The sequence below is a fragment of the Lutjanus erythropterus genome, chromosome 8, assembly GCF_056507025.1.
Source record: "Lutjanus erythropterus isolate fLutEry1 chromosome 8, fLutEry1.hap2, whole genome shotgun sequence".
NCBI classification, from domain to species: Eukaryota; Metazoa; Chordata; class Actinopteri; order Lutjaniformes; family Lutjanidae; genus Lutjanus; species Lutjanus erythropterus.
In genome coordinates this window covers 10,900,331-10,922,029 of record NC_139324.1, presented here as the reverse complement: position 1 = coordinate 10,922,029, position 21,699 = coordinate 10,900,331, and the positions used below count along the sequence as shown (strand labels likewise).

The following is a 21,699-nucleotide window of genomic DNA, read 5'->3' as shown; positions in this document are numbered from 1 at the left end:
CAGTATCAATAACGTGCGCTTACACAGAGTTTGTGCTCTCATCATAGGCCAGAATTTGAGAGACTTCCCAGCTTCCTGAGGTCAGGTGGCGGACACTGACTTCTTGGCCTTCAGACTGAGAAGCAGTACAAGAAGGAATACAACACAACAGAGCAGAGGAAGCGTGTTAGCGTGACCTCACATGCCCTACATGGTCTCAAGGTGGTGCGCTGGTGTTGAGTGTTGAGTTGGTGCTGATCCTGACTTTGAATGTAAAACTTTTGTTCCACTTATTATCTCTACAGAAACTGAATTAATCTGGCACAGAACCCAGTGTATCTACTGTACAAAACCCTCCTTAATTTATTCAAGTGAATGTGTTCTTAATTCTCTGGTGTTTCAGGAAATAGAGTTAGAATTTAATTCAAAATGATGAGACTTCAAAATGGAATCATATGAACAGTATGAATAATTGTAGGCAGGACAGATAAGAGAAGAAAAGGAGAAAAATACACAGACAGGAGGAGTTTCATCTGTGTTTCAGCAGTGAATGCACCAAACTGAATATATCTATTTTATTGAAAGTTTTACCAGGTTGGAGATCATGGTGATATGGCTGAATGTCCCGCGGCCACCATGTTTTAAGGGCATAGTGATGAAGAATGTTGTGCAATCGTTGGAAAACACTGGCTCCTCATTCTGGGAAAAAAAAAATACAGCAAATATATATTGCAAATGTTAAGACATTTTTACACTAAGATAAATAGCCATTGCTATGTAGAACAATTCTAATTAAGTTAAAAAATACAACTGATTAATTCTAGCATTACTGTTCTGCTAGTTCTGCTGTTCAGATATATTTTATTTTCATACTGTAAATTTTCCAAAAGTGGCAGTCAAAGGCCTTTATTTGAAACAGGTCTATAGTAGAGACAGGCCTTTAATTCCAATCCGTCCTGTTTTACAAGTAAAATGTATGTGTTTCATCAAGAGGCCTCCTTGTTCCCTGATCTGGTCCACTTTTAAATTGCTATTGATGTTGTTTATTGTTGAAGCAAACTCAAAATTTCATCAATATTTACTTCTTGTTTTGATAAATTAAGTGGAATCATTTCAGTGATGTAGTGACAACTCTGTTCTGTTCTGATTTTTCTCCTGTTGAACAATGGACAAAATGTTTTTATTTACTAATTTCCTGGCACTTTGTCAATTGCTGTTGAGCTACTGTCAATGAAATTCATGATGTTTCACATTAAGAGCAGCTCAAAGCGCATAATTTGTCCCTTCGCTGTTGGAATGTGAATCAGCACATCTGCTGGAAGTGTCTGACTGACAGCAACAAAACAACAATTACAAAAACAGCCAAGTATAAGTGATTGGAAAAAGTTAGTGAATGACTCTATCAGTGTGTTTTTTCTAAAGAGTAATTCAGAACAGCAGATGGGTGAGAATGACATGACTATGTTGTTGTACTGATCAATATATACATGGAAATATGATACTGAATTACCATGTGAACCACTAGAGTACAAGGAATTGCATCACCTTTCAGTGTATTTTGCTTGCCCTTTCTGTACAGTTGACCTGTTTTTGTCCAGACTGCTCTCATTCCCAATGTGTCAAATATGGCAGCTTAGTCATACCTCGAACTGACACCCTGTATGTACTCTGTAGCATCATTTCTGGATTTGTCCCCCGGGCCAAAGTCAAGTACTGTTTCCTAATCATACAAAAGGAGTTTTTGTGCCTTTATTTTGAATGTTTGCCTGGATGTTGCATATTTAAAGCTACTCCCAGGAGTTTTTAATTGAGTACAAAAGACTCTCAGTTTCATAATGATGCCTCTATATGCCCTACATAAGTAAACACATTTTCTACAAGAACATTGGCTAAGTCTATATAGTTATTCTTAATGCCTGCCACCAGGTCAGATTCTTTGTCAAACGAGATAAAATGAGGCTGCGTTTACATTTTCCCAGGCAAAAGATATGGTGAATAGTATATTAGCCAGTTAAACAGAAGCAGGAGGAGATTTTTATTCAGATAAATTTATATTTGACATTATATTTTGCAGTTGAGGCAGTGGAAACCTTTGTCCACAGGGGGCTCCAAAATCAACACAATAGAAAATTTCCTTGTAGTAGCTTTAATATTTCCACTTGACCTCTGAGCCCTGCATATACAAAAGTGATGCTAGAGGGGTACCTACAACGTCATAGATTGAAGCTTTGGTGCACTGACCAAGCTGCCATGTTTGATGAGTTGGAAATGAAAATGTGCTTTCATCAAAATTAACAGTGTGCAATTTATAGATAATCTTACAATGGGCTTATCAGATAACAAAGCCATTCTGGAGTGATGCACTCACCTGACGATCAAGCCACTTCTCTGATGTCATCACGTGTTTCTGCAATGGAAAGATCAAGTCAGTACAAAACACCTCTGTAAATGCATTGTATACTCCAAACAAGAGTGAAGAATTATTCACAATAACCTTCGCACCTTTGTGCAGTCACTTGTTATGACATCACACAGTGAAAGAATTGACATGTTTTGAGCTCGGTTCACCCAGCGCACACTCAGCCTCTCGTGTGTCACCCATTTCACCATGGTGATGTAGTACTCGCTATGGAAAAAAAAGATGAGAAGTGGTGAGCAAATAACCAACACAAGCAGTCTGGATCAATAAGATGTTATTATAACTACACAGAGTTTCTTCATACCTCTTTTCAAAACTGTCAGGAGGCCTCAGTTCAGTTGTTAGGGAGCTGCCATCTAGAGTGACGACGTAGAGTCTGACGGTGGGATTGATTTGACCCATCTAGAGTAAAGAACAGCACAAATATGCAATTACAGTCACAGGCCTGATCACACTGGATGTAATATCCATGATGCACTGCATGCACTGCAGCGATAACAATCAGCGCGGAGCAACATGCTGCGCTTGTTTTCTATTTTTATGTGCTGTTATACTGAACTGAACAATGCCAGTAGGACTTAAACGGAGAATATAATGAGAATATGAAATGAGTAGGGAACAAAATGTGTTGTTGTATACTGTGCAGGCCCTGTGGGCAAGTCAGTCCCCTTCCTTCGCTTAAGCCTCCCTCAAAAACAGAGCTCATTAGTGTACATGAGGAGGGAAATCTCAGAAATACAGCATAACCTATCATGAAGATGACAGTATCAATTCCACACCAATGCCTGCTTATTTTTATTGGTTATTATTCATGTCTTTTCCAATCCTTCACTTTTTGCTCGTCTGGAGGCTCCCTGAATAACTCTGTTCTGTTCATATACTATATATACTACTAATGCTGAAAGGGGATGAGTTGGTATACTTTTCCTACCTTCTAATAGTGACGCTACTATTTGCATAGAGTACATGTAACCATTGTATAGATGAGCTTAATATGATAAATAAATAAATAAATAAATCACAGACGAGGGCATTAAAATGATCCATAATCAGCTTTGTGGCACATTATCCCACTTACACAATGGTCACCTCCCCCACCCCCAAAAATTTTAAAAAATAAAAAACAATTAAGACCATTAATTTATATTAGCAAGTGTTTTTTCACAAGCCATAACTTCATTTCCCTGGTAACGGCTGAAGATTTGATTAAAACCAGGAGCAATCTTTACCACCCCATAAAGTTCTTATGCAACTGAAACATTTCAACTACTCCAGTAAATAGGACAAACCGCAGATACCACTTGGCTACGGGAGATAATTGTAGTCCACTCAGCTCACGAACAAGCTGTGAACCGGAAAGCTAATATCAGGCTAGCAAGATTCAAATTACATAACACTGTGTAAACAGCACATTTAACAATTAAACTAGCCAGCAATCAGCCATGTCACTGTCGCAAAATAAAAAGATTTGATTTTCGCTAACAAATGACAGGCCAGGTGGACTGTTGGCAAGTAGAGAGTTGAATAGCAAATATGTGAGATGATCACTTCTGTGATTAAAATTCAGTATCAGTAAGTTCAGAGCGGCAGTGTACTTCTTCCAGCTTGTGTGTTACAGTCGCCACCCTGTGGTTTGTTAACATGTGGCAATAAATTATAAACTGAAGCTGCTTTGACTTCGTCCCTTTTGCTTGTTCACTTGAGATAAAGGTTGATACTATGCAGCCAGTGCACTCATTTAGGTTGTTGTCTATTATGAGGAATTAATGGACAGCCTGTAGCCAATCAAAACTGTTTGCATTATGGACAAACATTTGCTGAACCATCGCCATCAGCTTCTGGGTTTAGCACTGATTTGCAGATCTAAGCTTGCTGAAACACTGAGCTAAAATGGTGAACACTGTAAACATGACCTTTTAAACAGAAGCATGTTAGCATTGTCATTGTGAGCATGTTAGCGTTTAGCTCAAAGCGCTGAGCTCAACCTCACAGAGCTGCCAGCGTAACTGTTAGTCTTGTTATTCTCAAATATCTATATTCGCATTGGTTTCGAAATTCCAACTTGCACTAGGCAGCAATACAGAACAGTTTGTCACTATGACAGTAATGAGGTGTTTCCTTAAGCACAGACGAATGATACCCCTGAAGAATACTCTCTAGGGTATTACTTTTACTGCGTATTGACTCACGAGGAGATACCCACACAAATTTATCCCCTAGTGACTGAAGCACAAGTCTGACTGTCAGACTGCACAGCATCAGGAAGAAAGAAGGAGAAGGCAATTAAATCTGCCTCATTTAGTCCCACAATATTATAACACTGACCCCACTCTCAGGCATAACAGAATCACTGCATCTGTGTATACAATTTTTATACATTCTGTGAGCAAGGTTAATACCAAGTGGAGTGCTTCATTAATTAGATGCCATCCTGTGAATCCCCTCCCCCGATCTATGTTTCTGAACCGGCAAATCAGGCAGCCATCTACCTCATGGCCCCTATTCCACCAGTTTTCCACAATCTGCCTCCCATTTTAGAGGCATTTGATACGCTAAACGTCCACATCAATGGATGGGAGGTGTGTTAACTTGCCTTACTAACGCATATTGCATTCCTATCCCTCCCCGTGCTGCAGATCCCTATAGCCATCCCTCTTCAAAGGAAGCATGTTACTGAAAGATGAGTTAAACAAGAGAAGGATTCGCTAACGTTCATGGATAAGCTAAAGCAGACAGCCTGCAGCTGTATTATTCATAGTGCTGGTTATAGTAGAGTCAGGTCATAAGGGTTGTTGTACAGTATAAAGTCAGCTAAAGGATGTCAGGAGCAGTCATGGATCAGTCTTTTTCTACTGCTTCTCTACTGGTGCAGGGTCAGAGGTTGGAGGTGACTTTGAATTTGAAGCTGGATTCAGTTCTGTTGTCAGTAGAAACAATGTTTGCAAGAGCAATATCATAGCTGGTGTATGTTATTTTTAATTTAATATTTGTACTTGTTATTGTGTTTTTTTTGTTTGTCAGTTTGCCAGTTGTGGGCCAAGAATTGTTTCAGTCAAATCAGATTTGGCTGTTCAATACAAATATTTAATGATTCCTTCTTTTTTCAGTTTAGTGCACCACACTAAACTCCTATATCAGCCTACATGTGTATGTTTTAACAGTAAGAGTTGCATTTTAATGCCTTTCTTCATTATGTTCACATTTCACAGAGTCAGAGCAAGTAACAAGTTTGTTCTTCTATAGTTCAGGTATAAAATCACAACACAGAGTTTCTTTCATCAGGCTGCAACAGCACCGCTGCCTGCTGTCCAGTGTCACCTGCCCCGCACGCTCCAGTTAAAAAAAAAAAAAAAAAAATGTTGCCAGTGATTAAAGCGATTGTTCACCCAAAAATGAAAATTCACTCAATATCTACTCACCCCTGTGATGTGAGGATGGGTGAAGATCTCCAGTTCACAAAACACTCCTGGAGCTTCAGTGGAAAATTGCGTTGTAGCCAAATCCAGTACAATTGAAGTGAATGGTGACCAGTTTTAAAATTTAAAAAACAAAAAAAAACAAAAAAACAAAAACCCACAAATGTCTCCATACTGCTCATGTGGTGTAATCCAAGTGTCTGTAAGCCGCGACATTAAAATTTGACCCAAAAAGATGTCATTTACACTATGTTTTTAGACTAAATGTCAACTGTAGCTTCTCAGACTGGATCTGCGTGGACACAGCAGGTACACACACATACACATACACAGTCTCAGGCTTTGGGTGAACTATCGCTTTAAAGGCAGTGATAAGCTCAGAGACATACGATTTTGGTGGACCAGACAATTAGGAATCATTTTCAGCTGTTACTGGCTCTCAACAGCAATTCTTATTTCCTTGTGATTATACACTAATGAAAACACATTATAGATGCTATGGAAAATACATTCACCAGCAAGATATGTGTTGTGCACCATTTCTCTGGAGCTGTTGGTTGTTTAAAGATGAACAAAACAACTCCCAAAATCCCATGCTACTTTGTAACGTCATTAAACTAAATCCTTTGTTATTTTCTTAATGTGACCTTTGGACCTTTGGACCTTTAAAGGACATCTGTTTTAAACAAAGGTCCCATTAACTAGAATAATCAGAACGTACAAAATCATGTAAAGCATGTAAAAATGTAAAAAATGAAGGAATGTCAACTGCACTCAACCTTTGGATAAGAGTACTCCTTCCCCCTGGGGTAAAGCGAGCCTGTGAAGCGGGGCAGGTGCATGTTAGGAACCAGGGAGTCGTTGATGGTGAGGTAGGCCAGTCTGGAGCCGTCAGGTGACCACCAGTGGGCCGCTTGTGTGTGCAGCACCTCCTCTGGAGGAAGAACAGAAGACGAATCAAACTGCAGCTCAGCACTCCTGCTTATTAACTACAAAAATTCACTTCACCCTCCTGTTAATGCTCCTCTTTTAAGCCTCAGTTTATTCAGTCTGTGGTGTACTATACATAAAATTATAAAAACAAAACATTTATTTATTGAATGTTTAACATCACGTCACCACTTCACATCAGGTCTTGTCACATCGTGACGTGACATACATAGCATACTTATTTTAACCCAAACCTTTTCTTGACCTTAAACCAGACCAAGTAGTTTAGCCTTAGCCTAAACCTAATGTATTCCTGTCTAACATCACATGACTTACACCATGTGACCTGTGTAACAAGGTCCAGTCATACATGTTGTTTTGGGGGATACTGGCTCTTGACCTCTTCTGTTGTTTATGAGGACATGTTGAATATGGTAAACTATAAATTACCGTATCTGACAGAGCTTTTACAGTAATTGAAAGTAGACTCCAAAAGGAGATGTAAGATTTATAACGGTTTGTTTTCACCAGTAAAAAACACATGTAACATTTAACTAGATCAAATGTGCCAGGTTGTATGGCTCAGTAGCTTCAGTCTTACCCTCATTCAGCCAGTCTGTGATGCCGTTGAAGATGATCCCCTCATGTCCAGAAGACGTGAGCCTCCACGAGCTGCTCTGAACATCTGTTTGGTAGTAAATGTTGTTTTCGAAAATATACAACTGTGGGACAGAGAGAAATATGAGAGAAAAAAAAAAACTTAAAAACAATGCCTAAGACGCAGACTGATAGCCAGGTTGATATATGGTCTGTTCAGTTTAATTTGAAACTACCACAAGTGACATTTGTGTAGGAGTCAATTAGCAGATTACAAATTCAGATTTCTTAATGATTCCTTTGTGACTGTAATATTGGAATCGACTCCGAATGGTCAGTGGCTCTACGCTTCAAAATATGACACTGAAGACACTCCATAGCTTCAGGTTTGCATGTCCAGGGCTCCACAGTCATGTTAGCTTTACTAAATATGCAATGACAGGGTAGGCTTTCAAAAATAAACGCACAAAACTCACTTAAGTATGTTTAGGAAACAGAACTTTTGTACTATTGTACATAACCTAATGTACATAATGTAATTTATGTAGGTTAGTTAAGTTCAAAAGAAGTCAAAATTGGAAAAGAAATTGGAAAGGAGAAAGTTGGCGGTACCAAATTTGCTCAATTGTTATTGGAGCTGAGAGCGAGCGGGGGTGGAGCTTAGGGAGAGTCATTTGGTTTCACATAGGGCATGCAACCCACTCTCCTGAGTGAAAGTTCTCTGTTTGTTTGAGCCATATGTCCACCCCACCTCCTCCATACGCAGACTTTCTCACTCTTCACACTAAGTCACAAAATATACTAGAGCTGTACCTACAACGTCATGGTTTGAAGCATAGGGACACTGACAAAAGCTGCCTTATTTGATGTCTTGCAAGTGAAAATGGGCTGATAGTATCCTATAACTTATCCATGCACACACAGCATGAAGTACAAGACACACTTACATATTTTTTTTTTACTAATTAACTACTTCATTAACTAAGAAAAAATGCTATGCAGAGGGTGAATCCTAGAGATAGAAAGATAATACCAGCTTGTTTTAAGCCAGAATGTATTTAAAGATGTTTCATAAACAGATCCAATTTTTGCATTCCTTTTATACATCAGTCTTAGATTCACAGCACAGCACACGAGTACTGAGGCAGTGGAACAAACTGAGAACCTGCTGAACTGATTTCACACTGAGAACACGCTCATTGATGAAAACATGTTCAGTGTGTGTTGTCATCTCTCGTGATAACACAGACAAATGCACACAGAGAGATCAGGAGTAGTGAATACTACTTTGTCATTAGCCGCGTGACACACTGCTGCAGGGCTTCCTGTAGAACAGCTTCCACCGAGGGCAGGTAGAAATACTGAGGAAACGAGATAAATATGCTATCACATGCTTAATTACTTTCCTTGTCTGCACTGGAGAAAATAATGGACTGATTATTCTGTGCACAATACTGCGCGTGGTGGAGGCATTACTCACACAGAGAGCTTTGGCCGCCCAACAAGATGTCTTCCAGCAACCGCTTGATTAGTGTAACTGTGGCTGGCTTCTCTTCAAAATAAATGTTTAGTTTAAGGGGAGTTTGTCTTTCCTCTCGAGTCAGAAACAGGCTTTGATCAGCCGCTACCTCGGAGGAGAGAGGGCTGCTAATGCAATGAATTATACATGACACAATATTACATAAGGCGCCCACTTAAACTTTTCACCTATCTGCATGCAGCAAGGCCCTTCACTTAAAATGGCGAGACAAAATTGAATTTACATGCATTTGTTTTTAGGGCTGGCCTAAGATTAATCTGCTGATTATTTTCCCAATAATTTGATTAATAGTTTGGTCTATAAAAATGCAGAAAATGAAGATAAATTACAGGGTCCCAGAAACCATTTGACATATTTGAATTGCTTGTTTGTCCAACAACAGACAGTGTGTAATATTTAATAGCAATGAGAAAATCCAAACAATATAGTTATTTTTCTTTCAGATTTGATATTTTATCTGTCTATATGCAGCTCAGTATCAAAGCAGTTTGTACAGTAAAATAGACACAAAATGTAACCTATAGATTTGTGTACATAGACACATATCGTCAATATTTTTCATGACAGTCAGCATGTTTTAGACAGGCCTTTTCCACCAGCGTGGAACTGGCCCCGTTCCAGTATGAGCACCTCATTTTGAACTTTTAGAATTTCTGCCAAAATTGAACTGGTTTGGAACCTGAAAAATATGAGGTTTTCCTTGGGAACCAAAGTGTGTGTGTGTGTCATATTCTGCATTCTGCAACGCCCTCTGTTGATGATGATCCTATATCACAGTGGTTTCACTCAAACTGGTACCAGTTCAAGAACCCAAACTAAATCAGTGGAAAAGGGACCAAAGTAGTAAGGACAAACATGTATTATAAAGAAATACTGAGTAGGCAAGGTAGATGGAAGGGTCAAACAAATACGGGACTTTCAAATTTCTTAATTATCATGATTCTTAGTTTTTATTATTCCTGGATTGTTTTTTTTGTTTTTTTTTTTTAGATTGCTGAATCTGAATATATAGTTAATTAGCTCTTTGTCTGCTAGCTGGATGCTAACACATAATTATTCCTATTAATGCACAAGCAGAAATATGCATTGTCTTCACACTGACTTCACATTGCTAACTCAGTCTGCTACTCTAGCTTCAACACTCGACACTGACCACAGCTACAGCAACCTCAAAGGGTCAAATTTCAGATTTGTGCTGTATGCTGTTTTCTGTGGTTCTATTCATTTTGGCCTAAAATCTTATCTTATATGGGCTATTATTCTTATAGAACTATCTGGCTGAACAGGAGCAGCTAAAAGTAGTAGTCTTTTATTTAATACTTTTTCCATGGTCTAGTATTAATAAAAGCAAACAAAAATTGCAATAAATACTTAAAAATAGCAATGCATGTCTAAACAGCATCCAAGTATCGTGATGGTATTGAATCAGTTAAGCGTATCGTCCCAGCTCTATGACACAGGCAATGCAGTTACAGAATCTTGTTGAGTACTGCCTAGTTTGACAGTGTCATCTGAGTTTTGTAAGCTTGGTGACTTTCAAATGCAGACCATTGAGGCTCACCTGTCAGTCATCATAACAAACCTGCTCCATATTAAATAAACAGTTGTGATTGTCCTAATAACATGAAAACCAGGCAATAACCAAGAAGTTTTGATGCCTAAACCCCCTCCCGAGACCTTTATTTTGAAAGAATAATCGGACATTGCATATTTATCATTATTACTGACTTGACAACATAATGAGAATGATGGTGGAAACAACAGGAAACAGGAAAAATGTTCACTAATATAATAGATGATCCTTGACATCGATGATCCTTGAGCAAACCATTATTCATTGATACTTTGGGACTTGCACTCTTTCTGCTTTGTTCTGCAACTGCTGCAACAACTTTCCTCACGATAAATAAAGTTCTATCTTATTATATCTTATTTTTGCTTGAAAAATGACTTAGAGTGTTTTTTCATTTGTACATTTTCACACATTGAGACTCTGGCTGTGTTATTTATTTATGCATGTTTATGGATATGCAGAGGATTTTTATCACTGAGTGACATTAATATTCTACTTGTTTTTTTGCTTTACCCAGCGCTGTGGAAAAACAATCACAATACTTGTTGAGACAAGAAAAATTATGGACCAGAAATGCAAACTGTGCTTGCATCTGTTGAGGAGGACAAACATATTTGCAATTAGGATTTCCTTGGTGGAATCACCCACTACTGCACAGAACAAAATAACTTGGTAAGTGTTACATGGGTTGTTGCTTACTGACTTGCGGGGGTAATTAAGGTGAAAATACACCAATAAGAATATCTCATTCATGAAAACTTATTTTACTTATATTGCATAAGTTTATTATATTACCCACTCAGTGTCAGTATGTGAGTAATGGAAGATTCATTGTTTTTGGACTGATCGTCATTGTTCGACGCTGTAAACTACTCACCAGCTGCTGACCATGAACGCCCCACGAGGCAAACTGGAGGACTGAATCTGACACCTCTGGAGGATTCAGCTCTCGTACCTCTCTGTTGCAAAGACCATTAAAAACATGTTACACAGGAACCATTAGACACCAGACCAGACAGCATTTTCATCTGGATTTAAATCTCAGAACAGATACAATCACTGCAGCCAGTTCAACTCATTTTTTTCTTCTCTCCAATAATGACTAAATGACACTTGGCTTGTAGTGCTTTAAAGCAGCAAAAATACAAAACATAATTTGAAAAAAAAATCAAAAACAGGGTCTCTTTCCAAAAATAATGACAGTTACCCAAAATAATCCACAGTTTTATGTTGGAGCTACTTTCTGTCTAGTATAGAAAGAAGGTAGTTCTGGTACATTCTACTGCAGAAAGAAAATACTTTCTTCAAGAATGTGCTCAACAGTATGTGTTTTAGATTCTAGGGTATACTCTCCCTTGAAGTGACTTAAACAATGAATATGGTGTAAACTTGTTGTAAACTTTGTAAAATACATGAGTCCTCTTAAAACTTAACAGGATTTTAACTGAGGATTGATTTTGTCTCAACTCTCATTGATCTCATAAAACAATATTTGAGTATTTTGTCATTGATTTTGGTTAAAACAAAGAACAATATAAAGATATTTTTGGTCCTACTGTAAGTTGTATGTCATTGGTCTTGTTAGGGGGGCATCAAATGAAAAGAAGTAATGTATGTATAGTCTGTGTAGATAAAGTTTATTTCTCTGTTTACTCACCTTGTATACAGATTGTAGATCAAATACGATGCCAAGAAGGAATGCTGGTAAACCTAAAACACAATCAAAAGAAAAAAGATATTTCAGTGTTGTTATGAACAGTCCCCAGTTAAGATAATTAGGACCTCAACAGCCATGAAAAACAGTGATGTAATAAAGATTATCATGACTAATGCAGTAGATTAATCAAAAGATTAATTTCCAAATAGCCTAACATATCAAATGGCTTCAATGATCAGAGAAAATATTCTAATAAGTAAAAACTAATACAAAAACTCCATTATGAATCAAATTTTTATAAACATTTGTTCAGTTTTCACTACATTTCATTACATCTGGTGATACAATATGTATCGCGATACAATTCAATATATTGTAATAATGCTGCAATACTGTAAGCGAGATGATATATTGCTATTTTTTAAACTGTCATAGTACAGAGGACACACCACCATATGCATAAAATTTGAGTTTAAAAAGTTTCATGCAATCAGATCAGTGAAAATAGTTAAAACAAACCACAAAAGAACCTCTGCCTTGAATTGATAAAATGTTTTTGAAAGTGTATCGATATTTTCTTACACCCCTCATAGTACAGTCTCAGTTAGACATGTTCTATAGTGGGGTAAGACAGGCTGATAAAGACTACCCACAATCCTATCATTTGGCATGTGAGCGGTTTAATGACTGAAACTATACAACTATGTATTTTTTATGGAAGAAATATTAAATTGCTCCGCATTATGCCTATATGTTCAAAGGTCAATACACATATTTGCATATAAATGGAAAGAGAATGTCAGTGTTCCAGGAAAATAAAAGAAAAAAACTGTATGAAATTTCTTTGCCTTTGTTCTGTCAAAAAATGTGACAGAATGTGACAGTGTAAAAGGGAGTTTTAGGGACTTTGTCACTACTATTGTTCTTTTTGTCTCATTTACTTTTGAGATAAATATTTTCTGAGTTCTGCTTTCAAACAATTCTTCAATTGGGTGTTGAAGGCTAACATATTTAAATCTTATGGTTGAATTTTTGCTTTTGATGAATGTTTGACATCGACATTTTTATCATGAGTTAAATGAGAAGAGGAATCTCTTGTGTTCACATTACAGAACAAGCTCCGGACATGTTAAAGTTACCTTAACACAAACACCGGAAGCAGGAGGAAAAAGTTGGCCTAGCTCTATTTAAAGTATATTTGAATCTTTGAGGTACTGATCGACACCTTGATAGCTCGCAAGATAAAACACAAAGAAGGCCGTTTTGAAGTTATGAAGTGAGTTATATTTTTCCGTCTTTGGCAGAGACTACATTAGTTATGTCCTGTTTCTTCTAAGCTAGGCTAAAAATGTCTTAAAACCATGTTTCTAATTTACTGCATGCATTGAGATAGAACAGGAGCCAAACAAGAATAAAATGTTTTCATTTCTGTAATATATTTAAATGTTTTATTCAGTGATAAGGAGTCCAAGTTGTGACTGAAGTTCATTGACTGGCTCATATCAGTCTGCTCCCACTCCCAGTGTGTGAAATTTGGCAGCATGGTCAGTGCATCTATGCTTCAAATTATGACCCCGTAGGTTCCCCCTCAAGCATCATTTCTAGAGGTGCTCCTCTAATGTTATGTTTTGATGTGTGAAGAAATCAGACGTAGTATTAAGAGCGAAAAAGTCTGCATGGATGGGGCACACAAGCACATAACTTTACCTTAAAGCGACAGTTCACCCAAAAATGAAATTTTACTCAATATCTACTCACCCCTGTGCTGATGTGAGGATGGGTGAAGATCTCCAGTTCACAAAACAATCCCGGAGCTTCAGTGGAAAACAGCATTGCAGCCAAATCCAGTACAATTGAAGTGAATGGTGACCAGTTTTAAAATGTAAAAAAGAACACAAAAAAAGACAAAATACCGCGTGCACACCCCTGAAGCGGGTACACAGGCTGTCGCCCAAGAGGCACAGCTGCAGCAAAGAAACGATGTTCCTCCTCTATGTTGAAGTCCTCAGACATTTTCTTCTTTGCTGAAAGTCAACTCTGCACATAACAAGTCATTATTTCTGAGCAGATCTCTCTCTGTTGTCTGAGTCGCTTCCAGGTAGCATGTAAACACAGATGTGAAGGTATCACAAGATCTCATATATCTCGTGTCACACCACTTGAGAGCCTGTGTACCCACTTCAGGCGTGTGCACGCGGATGAGGTCTGAGAGGCTACAGTTGACATTTAGGCTAAAAACATGGTGTAAATGGTGTCTTTTTGGGTCAAATTTTAATGTTGCAGCTTATGGACACTTGGATTACACCACATGAGCAGTATGGAGACATTTTGTTGGGGTTTTTTGTGTTCTTTTTGTACATTTTAAAACTGGTCACTATTCACTTCAATGGTACTGGATTTGGCTGCAATGCTTTTTACCGCTGAAACTCAGGGAGTGTTTTGTGAACTGGAGATCTTCACCCATCCTCACATCAGCACAGGGGTGAGAAATTTCATTTTTGGGTGAACTATCCCTTTAAAGACTGGGTTTTGTGAGCCATTGTAAACCAGTTGTCAATGTTGTTAAAATGTCTTAATTTTAAACTGTAACTACACCCCCAGGTCAACTGCACCCTCTGCATACTTTTGAAAAATGCTAAAAAAAAAAAAAAAGTGGGTCATGGGCTGAAGAGAGGGGCGTGGATGTGTAGCCTGTGATGCTGGAGGTAAGAAGACACATTCAGAAATCAAACATTTTAAGTCGTGGTTCAAAAGTAGTATAATATATTGTTTTTTTTCAAAGTAGTGTATTGAAATAGGAAATTCCAGTATCCTGACAACACCAGCCTCTGCAGCCACCAAAAGCACAAGTCTGAACCATTGCACCCAATTCAAAATACTAAGTAAAGAGTTAGTGTAAAGTCAGAGCTAACCACCTATATATAGTCCTGCGAACAATAAGTCTCAATCAGCATGCCTGCCTCACAGTTGTGCAGGCGGGGAGGGGGTGGTTGGACAGTTGATGATGAAAGCCGGCACATTATACATCACGATATGAAACTGGTAGAAAACACAAATGGAGTTGGAAAGAAACAGATAGACGCTTTCCCTGTAAATATCAAGTGTATTTAAGCATGAAATTTAATATAAATTTCCTTCTGCAGCGTCACATATTTACACAACTCAGTCCACCATTCTTGAGCTTCCATTAATTCTACCTGCATGTGCACTGAAATGACTAGAGAATTTCCCCTCACACAGCTTTTGTTTTAGGATTCATGGAGATAATGGTTCAATACCTGAGTGCCTCTGCATGCTAATCAGCTGGAGCATTAGCATAACAATGTTACAGTAAGCTCACCCCAGAGCGATATGATAAATACTGTAGAGCCACTCCATTCCCCTCAGCAAAAGATCAATTGTGCACGGAGTGGAGTCTGCTCGGCTGATCTGCTCGCCACCCGGCCTTCACTCCTGATTTGGACTTCACTCTTCACTGTACAAAGGAGAATTCTCAAGGAAGGAAAAATGAAATTGTATTGTGACTTGAGCACTCTTCTTCTCCTCCTTCAAAAAAAGATGTCAACATCACTCAGCAGACACCCTGAATACAGTAGGTGACAGCTCTGTGATGACTCCTTGATAAGGCTGTCAGTGATGGGTGACACATGAGAGGGGCGGATGTGTAGAGATGTGGAGAGAGTAACAGACTGTTTTAGACAGCGCTGCTGTGTTTGATTGTGCTGTGGGGCGGTGGTCTCAGCACACTGGGGTTACATGGCACTTAAATAGGTAGTATTTGTTTTATGCAGCTTAGAATAGTGCATAGGTGGTGTTTGGCACACAGTCACTCACGACTAGTGCAGAAAAGCATTCAGATTTGAATGCAACAAACTGACACTTTGGTTGACAGGAACAAAACAATAAAATATAAGAGTGGGAAAAGAAACAGGTACATGAATACATGTTCTGAATGGCAGTTAGTACAGACTGTGAAGTGGTGCAATTACTGTATATCTGAAGGTTAAAAAATGCAGAACAGAACAGAACTATAACTCCTTATTTGAATTTTACTATTGAACACAATTAAAACTTTGACCTCTGTCATCATTCTATTTTTCTTGTAAAAGTGACATATAAGGTAACACCATAATTTAACTAACCTTAGCAAAACTTCACTGGGTGGAAACATCACCATTATTTTCTTTTTAAATCAGACAATAGGAACATCACAATAAAATGACAGTTCTGCTTTGAGCTGTGAAAACACGGCCATCATCCAAGAACACAGCATCTAATTTAAAGAAACATTTTCAGGTAAGACCAACCACCAATGTAGCACACAGACCAACCACCAATGTCAGCTACAGATTGACTGATAACGTTAGTTGCACAGAAATCCATGAAACTAGCTAACCTGTCAACGCTATTAGGCTACCGCTACTACAGAAAAACATTTGTGGACTGTAGGAGGAGATGCTTGTGACTGGGATGGTGTGTGGATAAGAACACAAGCCCCTGACCAGAATAAGTTAATGGCAGTTTATTTAGAGTTTGAGCATGAAGTACATTTTAAAGCATAAAATTACTGCTAAACATACATTTGAGCTAAACAAAGTAATATATAGCTGGACAAACAGTTAATAAACCCACCAACAAACATAAAACAGAATATTAGGTTAAGCTATATATCGCCATATTTAGTATTGAGGTAATCCATAAGTAATGGAAATTGTAATGAATGGAAATTCCTACAGTGATGTTACCTTGAAGCCGTCAGTAGACCGTGTGACCAGAAAGACCTGTGTATATTTTATTGTGTTGATAATGTGTTCTTCATCTTATTGAATGTCAGGCAGACATCACAGACAGTAATCAGGTTACATTACTTTTATATTGTGATACTTGGATTGGGTTACTGACTACATTTGGTAAGTAGAGGGCTAATTGTATCAGAACACATGAGAAATTTGGTGCAGATTGGACCATTTATACTTAAGTTATAGCAATTTTGTGTTTCTGGTGAGACATCAAAATTCGATGCCACACCACAGCCACACCCTTCAACAAGCACTAAATCTTCTAATAACTTTTGACCACAAAATAGTCTAGAATGGTACACAGCGATGTTGAAGTTATGATGAATTCTGCAGGAGCAGTTCGTTCGAATACAATGCATGGAAATCGCCAAAATGGACCATGAAATCAAAAACGGCCAGCCTCCCGTTAGGTTTAGGCAGTGGGTACAAGAACCTTTTGTATGTGTCTGGGCGGGGCTGTTATGGAGGCTGCTTTTTAGAGGGCATGGCCAAAACGTCAAACGCTATATGAGCCGAAATTTTTCACCACAACTAATGCGCCAAGTTTCATGCACCATCAAGTACATTTAGCCCCTCAAAAATGTGACTGAAGAGGACGAAAAAAAGAAGAAAATAATAATCCAAGCCCTAATAACAGTCTCAGCCCTTGGTATGAATAGGAATAAACAAAAACAGGGGGTACTTTCTATTTTCTATTTTTTACTTTCTTTTTTAATGTATTTATTAAACTAAATATTCAAGTATATAAATAAAAGCTGGATTTCTAAACCTGTAAAAGAAGTTTCACACTTTATATTTGTTGTAGTCAGGTAATATTTTCTGAACAGCACTACTAAAACCCTGTTATTAAAACAGAAGACGTTAAGCTACTAAATGGATTTATTACAGAGCGCTTCACAGACTAAGGGCACAGATTCAACACATTCACCAACAAACACAATAGAGCTTTGAAACTCTGACAGATCCTGATTGTCCTGTCAGTAGTTGTGAGATGTATTGAGACTTTTTAATTGATGTTTGAAAGTAAGAAGTCTGGCAAAGAACAATGTGGTTTATGAAATGAGTTTGTGTTTAGTCTCAGAGATCAACTCTCCTGAATGTTTTTGCAGCTGATTATTGGTTAATTAGTGTTCTTTGTTTATTTTCACACTACAACTTCATTAATATGCTTTTCCAAATGAATAAAAATGGAAACTCTAAGAGGTAGAACCTTAATAATTGTGTGTGTACTTGTACAAGTTATGAAAAATGCCCCTTATAATCTGCACAGAAGGCTGCTGACCATAAAAAAAACAGAATAAGATCTATGGAAACCTTTGACGCAGCAGTATAGCAGAGAGCTAGCATGATTATGATAAATTCATAAGACAACTGGAGACAGTGGTGCAGCAGCAGGCCATTACTCTCCATAGATTCAGGCTGTCACTTTGATGATGAACACATCTGCTCCGTCCATCTCAGGAGGAGATAGCACCTCTAAAGCTCTGCCGTCTCAGTCCCATCATGCACACAGAGCTCATTATCAAGCCTGCTTAGTTCGCCGACACCGAGATGTTCCCGAGGCCATCGAATTATAGACTGGAACAGCGAGGCGCGCCGTGTGATATGCAACAAGCTATTTCACCGGCATTGGACACGGGGACAGCAGTGGGTTTCTGGTGTGATAAATGAAAAGTGTTACAACGACTTGCATGAAACACAAAAGTCTCACGCAGATTCTTGGGCAGAACAAAGTCACAGCTGCCGGTCCACTTTCAAACAGAATCCAAGGGGAGCTGCAAAGAAAACGGGTTTGCGGGGATCAGGTACACTTTGTGAACTTTATTTTATTCACAAATGATTCATTAAATGAATCGCATTGCTGCCTCAACAGACAAAAAGCTTTAGAACTGGCCTCTCATTCACACTGACATTTTTCTTTTATTTATTGCAGTGGTTCTCGAAGTTTTGATGACTGAGTGCCAGTAATACGGAGCCAGCATATGATTATGGTCACACAGGAAAAAGCATGGGCTTGTTGTAGGAACTGTGTTTGGTCTCACAATGCTGTTTAACATCGAATTCTTTGAGGACTCAATTCACCTCTTTGCAGATAAGAGAAATCCCTTTATCTGATTCAGATTTTATTTACTGTAGACCATGCATTGTGCTGTGGAGTGCAAACATAAAACAAATGGACCAAAAATTCACCTAATTTGACTACTACCCTTGCTTTATTTGCCAGCAGTAATAATATAAGTTTAGATGAAGGATAAGCAAATTATTTTGGCAGAATTTTTCCTTTCAAATAAAACATTATAATCATCTCCCAATGATTTGTCATTTCTCATTTCATAAATTACAAAACCTTTTATTCCTTCCCTACCTTTGTATCTTCCTGTTATCTTTGGGATTCTGCCACTGGAAACTCGAAGGTTACAAATAGCCATACCTCCTGTTTACTTTACTTTTCAACCTTAAAGTCCTCTTCGAGTGCAATACAAATCACACAAGGACAAACTTTAGATCTCATTGTGCCATTTGTGCAGGAACTGATCCTTTAACCACTGCTCATTATCACACAGCCAAAGGTATGAAAAGCGACATTCATCTAATGAAAGTGAAAGTACTGAAATGAAGTCTGAATGATCAAAATATGATGCATTCATTTCCAAGCCATTCTCATCCCAAATCATTACATACTGATGTATTGTCATCACTCCTCGACGTCTCACACTGAAGCACAAGATACCCTTTAGCATCTGTATGAAATCTGAGACGCTGCTAGAAAGCATTTTTAAAATGTGCTTAATGTTGTGAAACAGCCGTAGTTTGGGTAGATTTACAAAAACTGCTTGGGCAGGTTTAGGACCATGTTTGGGGTTACAGCTACATAATGTTACATACGATATGTGACGCAACTTGCAAGATGAAAGTCATGTGACGCATGTGATGTTGTGTACCTTACAACTTTTGGTTTCACATAGGACATGAACTCTGTCTCCTCTGTGAAAGTCGTGTGTTTGCTTGAGCCACCCAGACACTCCACCTCTTCTATACAAAGACTTTTCTCCCTCTTTATACCACATCAAAAGCCCGGTGCGTCTCACACAGCCACTAACAGGCACCAGGCATGTCTTTATGAATCGCAGAGAGGCAGTGACAAAATGTTGGTATTTGACAAGTTGGGAATGAGACCAGGCAGGTATTTCATCTCACTTTCAATGCCTGCACAAAGATGGAACTGAGAAATGGAAGATGAAAGTGAGGACTAAATGAAGGATTGAAAAGAAGAAAGAAGATTGTCATGAAAAATCAGCTTTTAAAGTGTGTAAGATTTAGTGTCATCTACATTTAAAGATTGCAAACATCTCAGGTCCTGTCCTACATCCTTGCGCAAAGTGGCGCATAGTGTAGTGCAACTATAATTGCTAGTTTCCAAGGACAACATACGTGTCCCGCAGTGCAGACGGATGTTGCCGTAAACTTCGCTTATCTCACCAGGCCGTAACAGACATCTGGAATCTTCTGTAACATGATTTGGAGACTAATGCCAGCTGTCCATGTGTTCTCCCCTTTACTGTCAAAAACACTGCTGCGCTGCATGTGTCATTCCATGCAGCATCTCCTGATTTTTTGCACAAGCTGATCTATTTCCCCTCCAGAAAACCACTCACTTCTCCAACAATTTGAGTTGCAATGCACAGGTGTGTTCATGTGTCACCCAGAATGCACGTATGTTTAATTAACCTCTTTATGCCCAAATTACATGCTGTTTAACTAGCAAGTGGAGCTGTACTTGGACGTGGGTGACACTTGATACTTTAAACAATGTACTGTAGATTATTTAAATAGGGTTCCTCACCTCACCTTCTCCTTCCAAGCATGTAGGAGAATGTACCATGACTTGCAAAAACCCAAACTAACCCCCCAACCCCACCCCACCCAAAAAAAAAACAAAAAACCCAAAGGCCCAACCTAAAACCAGTGTTTGTTTTTTTCCCTCCTCATCAAATATCCCCAAAGATGGTCTTGTCCTAAACTTACCCAAACTGCAACCATATAATGATGTTAATGCATGTTTAAAAGGCTTTCTGACAGCGTCTCATACAGCTGTGCTTCAGTATGAGTCGGTGGAACATGTCAGCCTCCATGGATATAAAGATAGAGATTTAGAGGGCTCAAAGTAAAGTAACTAAGACACAACCACTCTTATTAACAGGTGATTATACACTAATGAAAACATACTTATGAATAGTATATTCCATTTCTGCCATATTCTGTCAATAAATCCCCATAAATGATAATCCCCTTTCTAAGCACATCAATGCATTCATCTGCATTCATTTAAGGATTAAAGAGAGAAAAATAAAGAGGATTATCACAGAATGTGTTTTGTGTGTACTTATTGTCATTACCATAAGGTAGTGATATATGATTAATGTTGTAAAATATGTCACAGTGTTTGATAAAGTGACCAGTAATGTAGCCTAATGCTTTAGTATTTGCTAGAGAATTTGGTGCAGTCAGAATGGAGCCAGAAAGCTGTGATTACATTCAAATAAACAGATGATTAATTAGGCCTGTAGTGTATGTCACCACCACACCAAGACTGTGCAGAATACATCATTAAAAGCTGATTCAGAACTCCGATGCAAACTATGCGAACTACTGATGCAAAAAGTGCTTCAATTTTCAAGTTGAAGCTGGTTGGAGTTTACAGGAATGTTTTTAAACCAGTGGTGCCCAACCCTGGTCCTCAGGGACCCCTGTCCTGCATGTTTTAGATGTTTCCCTGCTCCAACACACC

General features: G+C 38.4%; 1 protein-coding gene across 1 annotated transcript; it reads right to left on the bottom strand.

The window, feature by feature from the left end:
- Positions 1-19: 19 nt before the first annotated feature.
- Positions 20-20,426, bottom strand: LOC146322502 (inactive dipeptidyl peptidase 10-like). The gene is made up of 10 exons (XM_084725363.1): positions 20,391-20,426; positions 12,112-12,164; positions 11,332-11,413; positions 7,346-7,466; positions 6,594-6,748; positions 2,703-2,800; positions 2,482-2,605; positions 2,348-2,386; positions 571-678; positions 20-115 (listed from the first exon to the last, which is right to left on the bottom strand). The coding sequence occupies exons 1-10, from the start codon at positions 20,424-20,426 to the stop codon at positions 20-22; spliced, it is 912 nt and encodes a 303-aa protein (XP_084581489.1).
- Between the last annotated feature and the right edge of the window lie 1,273 nt (positions 20,427-21,699).